Raw genomic sequence first — 9,643 nt, 5'->3', positions numbered from 1 at the left:
TTATGGAAAAACACAGTGGCTGAGATAAACACCACAGTTAATTGAACTAGCTGACTCAAACTACTTATCCAGTTTTCTACTTCTAAAGAATCTTTATACAGAACTGGGGGACAGGCCAGAGATGCGGAGGGTGAGAGGATTCACCAGAGACAGAGCAGGGAGCAGAACAGGCAGATCGACAAAGTACACTGCTGAGGGAGCAGTGGGTGTGCCAGGAGAGGTCTGCCTAACCATGTGGATCTCCTCCGGGGCAGGTGGGGATCAAACTCATGCGGAAGTGGCTTAAGCTTCTTAGTGCAGTGCTTTAACCTGCTGCACCACCAGGGAGGGCCAGGAATATTTCTTTAACTCAGTGAAAGAATTTTAGTACCAGAAGGGACAGGTGGGAGGGAGGATAGGATAGGGGAATGGAGTCAAAGTGGGCACTGGCATAGGTGGTTTGGTGGTAGACAAATGGAATATATACACAGATCAAAAATATAACAAGTTCGAAATTTTTAAAAAAAAAGTAAGTAAAAAGTCAACTTATATTACAAACTACAATGAAATGATCTGAGAATATAGACAGAACTTATTTTCACTGCAGTGTTTCTAGAAACATAGCACAAAAAGATAGTGAAATCGCAATGCTACTCATGTTATGTAACACATGACAATAGTGAAGCTACTCTAAATTTTGGGTTCAAGTCATAAATGACAAATAGAAAGTTACTGGAACAAGCAAAGCTATGTGAAATTCATGTAATAATTTGTGCACTAAATTCGGTAAGGAGTCACTGGTTATCTCCACAATATTTACACAAGGTATACATAACATACCATAAAGAGGATAAAGATCATATAAAGTAGCTAAGGAGATAACCTTTGGGCCAGTACCCCAATATTATCGCTGAGTCTGGCACAAAGTAGGTGATCAATAACATTTGCTAAAATGAACAGAAACACTGATTTAGAACTAAGAACTATGGTAAACGTTAAATCTTCAACTGTTATTTTTCCCCCTAGATGAATGTTCAAAAAAACAAGTATAGTCATTCAAAAATCATTTACCTAGTCTTCCATCTAGGCCAATATTATGTTAGATGTCCATCATGTTTGTGGTTGATGATAAAAACCTTTTACCCCTAAAATGAGTAATTTTTTACCCTAAAAATTATTTCTAACTGCTAACATTAAACTGATTTGCTTTTTACCTTTTAATTCATCAAAATCTAAAAAGTTGTCTAGCAGAATCTGTTATGTTCTGATTCTACAGTACTTCAGTCGAGTTTTTCTAGAGTTGTATAAACTGTTAATAGTAACTAAGGCCATTAGTACACTGTTCAGTGGGCATTGATAAAGTTGCCTGTGTCAGTACCACATGCCAGCTTCACATTTGTGATGCTAAGAGTAACAACTCCAAAAACAGATATACTTACTTATAAGTATTAAGAAATAGTATGTATTACGAAATAGTAGATGAGGATAAGCAAGGAGCCATGTATGTCATTTTTTAAGTAAATTGCTTACTTGGACTTTACATTCCACAACTGCAGACTTCCTTGTTCACTGCCAAGAAGTATTTTATTCAAGTAGGTACTCGGATGCAAAATTGCAGAAATTTTAAATACTGATTTATCGAATGTCAACTGTAGATACTCTTCTACAAGAATGAGAGTCATATATAATGCATATTTTTAATAGTTAAAAATATTTTTTCATTTAATATATGTAGCAACTAAAGTAAGTTTACATCAAATACTTATACACTGATAAAAATCAAAGACATATATTAATCTATAAGCATTCCTTGAAAATATAAACAAATGTGAGATATTTGTAAATGTAATTTAAACCAAAAAAAAATTTCTAAAACTTCAAATATCAATACTATACAAACTTTATGGCTTACAGAAAAGCAAAAATAGTATTTAAAAAGTGACACTAGAGATTGACCCTACTACTTTTATAATTTGGTTTAGAGTTACAGAAAATGCCGTAAGTGAAGTACTTCATACTAAGTTCTTCTAGGGAGTGAAAAGCCAAATACTTAAGAGAGCTTTGAACTATCAAAGACATAAAAAGTTCTTCAGCAAACCATGAGTCTAGTAACCGTGATTCTGGCACATTTTAACAAAATAACCTCTAAGGAAAACTTATAACTCCGTGGAGAGGCATGGCACAGCTAGTAATCACTTACTGCAGAATCAAAAGCATTTTTAAAAATTAAACATATATAGATATATAAAATTTCAGCTGTGATTATAACATTTTTTACTAAATTTGAGTATCAAAGACAGTACATTTCATTTAATTGTAAGTTTCACAAATCATTTAGCATACTGTTGCACACTTCCAAGGGCTGTGTATTCCAGTTTAAAAAACATAAGGACAGGTGAAAATTACACAAACATTAAATAGAATTTAAAATGAGCCTTGTCTCTCCTCTACAAATAGTCTTATTGAGATTCACTACAAACATCTGAAGGTAGCAGTTCAATGTACTGCTGTAGCAATGGCAAAAAGCTGGGTGTAAGGGAAAAGAGAAAGTCCACTAAATCATTAATGATTAGATTCTCTAACTTTGATATAGTGACATAGGGACTACTCTGGAATTCTGTTCCCTCTACTTGAACCAAGAAAAACAAAGAAAAGCGTGACTAATTTAACTAAAACAAAGAATAATGCTCACAGGATGGGGAGGTTGAGGAAAAATCTCCAAGATTTTTATTAAAAATAAAGATACTGCATTAAATCGTACATAAATGAAGAAGTAATATAAATTAAAAGTATAAACTTTTATTCAGGAAAGATGGGGCTATATAAGTTATGAGTTCGCTAATTTTTTATGATAATACATACTCCATATACATAAGTCACTGACTAATATCTTTAGAAAACAGATACCTATTCTTCCTTCAGATCACAAGATCTTCAAAAGTTTATTAACATAACCTTTATCGAAAATTAAAAATAAAATTCAAGAATTAGTCAGGTGTGATCATATACCAGTATTTACTCCACAGAGAAAGCAACGTCATTAGACCTTTATGGAAAAACACAGTGGCTGAGATAAACACCACAGTTAATTGAACTAGCTGACTCAAACTACTTATCCAGTTTTCTACTTCTAAAGAATCTTTCTCTTTATACATGTTAAACATTATTTTAAAAAAAAATTTACACTTTTATGCAAATCTTTGATATAGAGGTACTTTCATACAAATATTTAATTTTACTAACATACATAAGACCCAAATTAAAGCAATAAATCTTACCTTCTGAATATATGTGCCAAATAATAAGAACACTGTCAATATCAACAGAAATAACATGATCCCCAAAGGGTTGCAAAAGATGAATTTCTGACTTATGACCCTTAAAAGTATGTACCACCTATAATGTCAAGTTAAAAAAAAAATTATATTATTCATTAGTACATAATATCATTCATATAACTCCCCTCCCCGCCAAAAAAAGCTAATCCTAAAGATGCTCACATTAAGAAACATAGGTCCAATTTCTGATTATCCAAGGTTGGGGTAACAAACAGCAAGGAATCAGGCATTTTCAGTTGCTCTCCCAGACAGTTCAGTAATAAGGAAGTAAAAGCCTAGACTAAGAACACAGAAAGGCGACCTGAAGCTCAGTTTCACTAGCTCAGAACGGAGGCATGCAGAACACTGGGTCCCTCGTGCAATCCAAGCAATGTAACACATGCATCTTAGGAAAGTGGTATGTTTAGGGGCTAAAATACAGTCTTCACCACGGGTTGGTTTCCAGATGAGACAGGGTAGGAGATACAGGCTTTTTGCCAATACTTTTTATTTTGACCCTTTCCCTTTACAGGTCCCCATGGCTTCAATTCTCGCCATATTTGAATAACACATTTCTTCTACTTGTCCCTTCAGCACTATGGGTGATAACAGCTCCCCAGCTGACAGTCTCTTAATGCCTTCCAACCCATGCTTTCTATATACAACCCTCCCAAGAAACACACAAACTGCGATACATTGTGCAAAAATGAACATCTTCCCTAATGCTCTAAAATTTCACACAGTTCCCATTAAGGATCTCTACAAGTAAACTGCCTTCCTCCCAGAAGTTAATGATGGTGGAGTACTTTTGGAACAACTATCAACCCTGGTAAGTTTTCCAGGCAGCCCCACTATCACTTTCAAGAGCTAGATCACTGCTCAAATTAGCTGTTACAGGACAAACTTAGAAACCAACTGGCAGATTAAGACAAGAAAAAAAAGTCTTTCTTAGCAGTGAAGAAAACAGAGTATCTAGTATGTATATACATATGTGTGTGTGTGTATACTCATACACACACACACACACACACACACACACACACATATATATATATATATATATATATATATATATATGTGGAACAAGTACTTGTTTCTAGAATAGAAACCATGAGTTGAGTTGTTCTGAAAAAAATGCCAATCCATGTAAGGCAGGTTACAAATAAGAATATCCCTGAAAGCATTTTCAGAATACACATAACTAAATTCTATCCCAACTAAGTATACAAAACAGACAGCTCCAGATATGAGACCATGAAAATTTTAAAGATGCCTAAGTAATCTGATGGTCACCTCTGGCAAAGAAAACTAATCTAGTTTGTTTCATACATTTCTCTTCCTTCAGAAAACTAATGTGCATTTTAAAAAAAAAAAGGGATTATGTCTGTAGTGTCCCAGATTAAGAAGGGCAACATTAAAAATCCTTCTACTATCCTCACAACTAATTGCAAAAAAAAAGGACAAAAAAATCAAAATACGTCAATGACACAAACCTCTTTATTACGAGCAAATGCAGAGAAAACATTCCCATAAGCAGCAAAGACTAGCTTTCCATCAGCTGCCATACAGCAGATATCCTGTGGAACAGAGTTACCTAAGAAAAAAGAAATACAAAATAAAAAAATAAATAAGACTTTAAGATCCTAGAAAAGTTCTCCTGTTTCTTTCCTATAAGTCATATTTAAGAATGAAATTAGAACCTCTCAGCCCTGGTAAACTCTTTATTCCATTTAACAGCTCTCCCATACATGTATGTTAAATTATATAAAACTACATATATACATATATACACACACATTACATACATACCTATGTATTTTATCCCTTTCAAGGTGGGGGGATAGCGTGAGAAAAAGTAAAGCCCTTCCTTTGCAACAGAAGGAATGACAGAACCAGAAAATCACTATTCAGTAATCACAGTAATAATTAATTCAGGAAAGAATCATTAGTAATGATAAAAATAGAGTGTAACTTTGAGAATAGGAATACCTATATAGTGTCAATGTATGTTATTACAAGAAATCTATTAATTACTAAGGGTAAAGCTTTCGAATGGAGCCTCCTGACAGGTTTAATCTTAACTAAATGATCAGTTATTATTGCCAGGAACAGAACTAACATACAGTATGTGCCTCCTGACAAGGTATACTGAGAACTCAGCATCAATTCTTTGTTATTCCAGCCTTAGTGTGTAACCTAAGGTGCGTAACCTAAGTCTAGTAAGAAAACAGAGAAAATCAATGCTGTGGGCCCTCCCTGGTGGTGTAATGGGTTGAAGCGCAGCACTGTGAAGCTCACCACAAAGGCTTAAGTTGGATCCTAGCCAGAGAGGTAACACACATGGCGTGGCAGACCTCTCCTGACCAGCCCGCTGCTCACCTCAGAAGTGTACTTCCTCGATCTTCCTGTCCTGCTCCCCACTATGTCTCTGATGAATCCTCTCACTACTCCTGTACCTCTAATCAATACCTCAGTTCTGTGTGCATAAATAAATAAAACTTAAAAAACCAATGTTGTGAAATGCAAATCTGAATTATTCCAGACTCAAGAGAACTAGAATAGTCAGGGCAATTGAATGCAAAATATATTCCTTCCTGGATTTCTTTGCTTGTTGTTGTTATGCAAGCTTATTAGAAATATATACTAGATTCCTTGCATGTTCCAAAAATCTGAAACTTATATAAAAAATGTCAAGCTTTTAAAAAATTAAACATACAAAGCATATATAAATTCAGAGTAAAGTCTATACTTACTGACTGCAACCAGGCTAAGTTTCTGAACCTGTAAAAAAAAAAAAGATCAACTGTTTAATCATTAAAAAATACGCAATAACCTAACTCTTGGAGATTAAGATTCAACCTCATATATGAATTTGCTATGCTGTTGTTGCTAAATAAGATACTCATCCTAATTTTTATTACTACAAAAGTTTGTATTTCCAACTATATTACTAGGAGTGGTGATGGAAGAGATATTTTTCTATAATGGGCCATATTGTAAATAAGCTAGAGCTTTGTAGGGTATATGATCTTTCTTACAACTACTCAATATCTTATTATAGCCGTCACACAACAAACCTAAGCAAAAGGGAGTGTCTGTATGCCAATGAATTTATTATATGAATATAGAAACTTGATTTTCATTTGTCATGAAATAGTGTTCTCTGTGAATACTGTTCTCTTGATTTTTTTCTCCTAACCATTTCTAAAAATGTGAAAACCACCTATCTCAGAAGCAAGAGCTCAGCAGGTGTAAAAAGAAAACCCACCGATTAGAGATGCAAAGTACAAAGTCTGAAAAAGCCCTTGGAGATCAATGAAATACACTGTTTCTTAAACAGAAGTAAACACATAGCTCTATCCCATGCCAAAATTAATTTTATTGAATCCAACTACAAGGCAATTTTACTTGGAGGTTAAGTTAGAATAAACAGAAACACACATAGAAAAAGTTAAAATATCAAAACCATTTACAAGTCATAGGTTATACAAAACATGGTGGGGAAAACAGGCTCACCGGCCATAGTTTGCTGACTCCAATTTATGGTTACTAATTCAGCTAAGTGACCTTCAGAAAGTTACTCAAATCCCTTGTGCCTTGAATTCCTCACATGTAAAATGATTAAACTATTTTATCAGAATATTACAAGGATTCAATGAAAAACATCTAAGAAATAGAATGGAGTCAAATATATAGCAAATGCTCAAGTTGCATCATCACCTCCATCATCTAACTACGGCTAGTCTTCTTAGCCCTGTAGAGAAAAACTCTGTAGGGAGTTGACTGGACAATATTGTCATCGCCATTAGACAGAGATTTGCAAGTCCACTGGAGAACTGAACACACTGAAGTTTTTTTGCTCCCAGGTTATTTTCAATTTCAGCACTCATAGCCTAAATCACTGGTTGATTGAAAAGGGTACAAAGCTTTTCAACAATAAGCATTTACATGCTGTTATGATTACAGTAAATTTTAAAATTAGAGAAGACCTTAAGTAACATCTTTCCTATGATTATATTAAAGCAACTTTTTAAAAAAGATTTGTTTATTTATGCATACAGAACTGGGGTACAGGTCAGAGGTGCAGGGGCAGAGAGAGGATTTACCAGGTACAGGGTGGGCAGGGGATCAGATAAGATGGACAAAGTACACTGCTGAGGGGAGCAGTCGGGGAGACAGGAGGTCTGCCACACCATGTGGGCAACCTCCAGGGCTCGGGGCTGAACTCGCATTGAGGCAGGTGCAACCAGCTTGCAGTGCTGTGCTTTAAGCCACTGGTCCTCCAGGGAGGGCCCCTAAAGCAACTTTTAAATTTTATAAATTTAAAATGTTTCTTTGGGGGCCCCTCCGCTGGTGGCACAATGGCTGTTAAAAGCACAGCACTATGAACCTGGCAGCAACTGCTGCAACACAGCTTCAATCCCAGTCCCAAGGTGACCCACATGGCCTGGGAGACTTCTCTGCCTGCTGCTCCCCTCAGCAGTGTACTTCGAAGATCTGCCTGTTCTGCTCCCCACTGTCTCTGGTAACTCCTCTCACAGCCCCTGCACCTCTGGCCTGTACCTCATATGCATAAATAAATAAATCTTTAAAAAAATGTTTCAAATAAATCTTAAAAAAAAAATGTTTCTTTGGATGTAGATCACGGGAAAAAATATGCAACATAGTGTTATGAAAAGACAATGTATCAAAAGTAAGACTTCAAGATCTCTTAAAGAAAATTAGAAATGCTGTTATATTTCAAAAATGAAATTTTTACCATCAAAAGCAAAAGTTAGGGAACAAAGTACCCTTGGGCAGAATGCTAACAGTAAATAACCTTTCAAGAGGAAATCATGTCATTCTAAATGACTTATTTGCACCACCAATCTAGGCTTTGAAAAAAACAATGTTCCCCATCTTGGGTGGCATCATCACTTTCCTCTCCCCTAATTAAACCAGCCCCCAACAACTTGCACTTCCTGCTAAAAACCCATTTGGTTTTGTAATCCTTCAAAGAGACCAACTTTAAAGAACAGTTTCCAAAAAATGTGCTTAATTAATACTGGCTATAATCCTCCTCATCAAAAAGATAGTGCCTTCTCAAAGTACACATTCATTTAGAGAAGATCTATAAAAGTAAACGCAACAAAACTTTCAGTAACTGATGGGATATTAAATAAGAATTCCTCACTCACCAGGAAAAAGCCCTGGGCAAGTTGTAATTTTCCTGCGATTTATTTCCCTAGTTTATAGAAGGGTGCTAAGGCATGATATAAATCTTGCAAAGAAACTGCGGCAAAGCTCACAGTGGCACCATGTGTTAAACAAGAAATGTTGCATGGAAATAGATGTTCCGCTACTATTTAAGAAAATGATTTGTTATCAAGTATGAACAGATGCTAAAGTCATAATTCATCTCAACCTCTCCAGTTCTCCCTTGTACTTTAGCCTGAATTCCTAACACTGTGTCGTGGAATACACAATAAAAATACACGAAGGTTCTGACATTAAGAATGTAAGGGCTGGGCCAAGTCCTAATCATGTGCGCCTCAATATACATCTTCTAACAAATCATTCTTTCTTAGCACTGAAATCCTCTCTAATATCTTCCCCTAGCAAGACTTTCTCCGAGCCTCCCTCTGAGTGGGGTGGAAGCGTTAAATCAGCACGTGGAAGTGATCGGTTGTGAAACGAGCAAAAAACCGGTTAAGGAAACGTAGAAAACCCCTGATTTGAAAGGGTAGAGCAGCGGGATTGCCCCAGGACACAGGGCCCAACGCGGGGTCGGGGTTCCCAGAAGGCAGCGAAGGAAGTCACTCACGTCATAGGTATGGAAGCTCTTGCCCACGCAGGTCGTCACATAGAATCGGCGCTTGAGCGAGTTGAACCGCACCACGTGTGGGATGTCGTTGCTGAAAAGCCCCAAGGCCCGGAAGCCCGCAAACAGCGCGCTGGCTGTGCGGCCTCCTGCGCCCGAATCCACAGCAGAACCGGCCATCTGGATTCCCTTGGGCTCCAGGACCGAGGGCAACCGCGCACGCGACCGTCCGCCGCGTCTCGAGGCTGATCTCCAGAAGAGCCTGCAGACCAAAAAGCGCTTCCGGGTGTCAGCGGCCAATCGCCTCTGTGGGAATGCCCTTGGTTGCAACTGAAAAAGGACTCCCTCCAGTACTGGGAGGGGAGCCGCCACTTCAGTTCCGTAGCCCCTAGATTCCAGCTTCTTACTGAGGCTCCTCCACAATGATGGGACTGAAGGAAAGGCAGTTTTCCATGAAATCTGGGGCGAGGAAAATCAGATTACATTTGTGATTATAAAAGCCATGAGATTGTCGAGGAAATCGTAACACTGGAGAGTTGATTTAAGA

At 37.0% G+C, this 9,643-nt stretch overlaps 1 protein-coding gene across 1 annotated transcript in view; it reads right to left on the bottom strand.

Moving 5' to 3' along the window:
* WDR36 (WD repeat domain 36) overlaps window positions 1–9,344 on the bottom strand; it is a 44,115-nt gene extending 34,771 nt beyond the window's left edge. The window contains 6 exon segments of the mRNA XM_004678367.2: window positions 48–54; window positions 1,510–1,642; window positions 3,258–3,375; window positions 4,790–4,890; window positions 6,050–6,077; window positions 9,100–9,344. Coding sequence (XP_004678424.1) covers window positions 48–54; window positions 1,510–1,642; window positions 3,258–3,375; window positions 4,790–4,890; window positions 6,050–6,077; window positions 9,100–9,276 — 564 coding nt within the window. The 5' untranslated portion in view covers window positions 9,277–9,344.
* Window positions 9,345–9,643: the final 299 nt, after the last annotated feature.

This window comes from Condylura cristata, unplaced genomic scaffold (assembly GCF_000260355.1).
Source record: "Condylura cristata isolate star-nosed mole 26May11 unplaced genomic scaffold, ConCri1.0 scaffold00007, whole genome shotgun sequence".
In the NCBI taxonomy this organism is placed as follows: Eukaryota; Metazoa; Chordata; class Mammalia; order Eulipotyphla; family Talpidae; genus Condylura; species Condylura cristata.
Note: the sequence above shows the minus strand (reverse complement) of the source record. Positions and strands in the feature narration are given on the sequence as shown.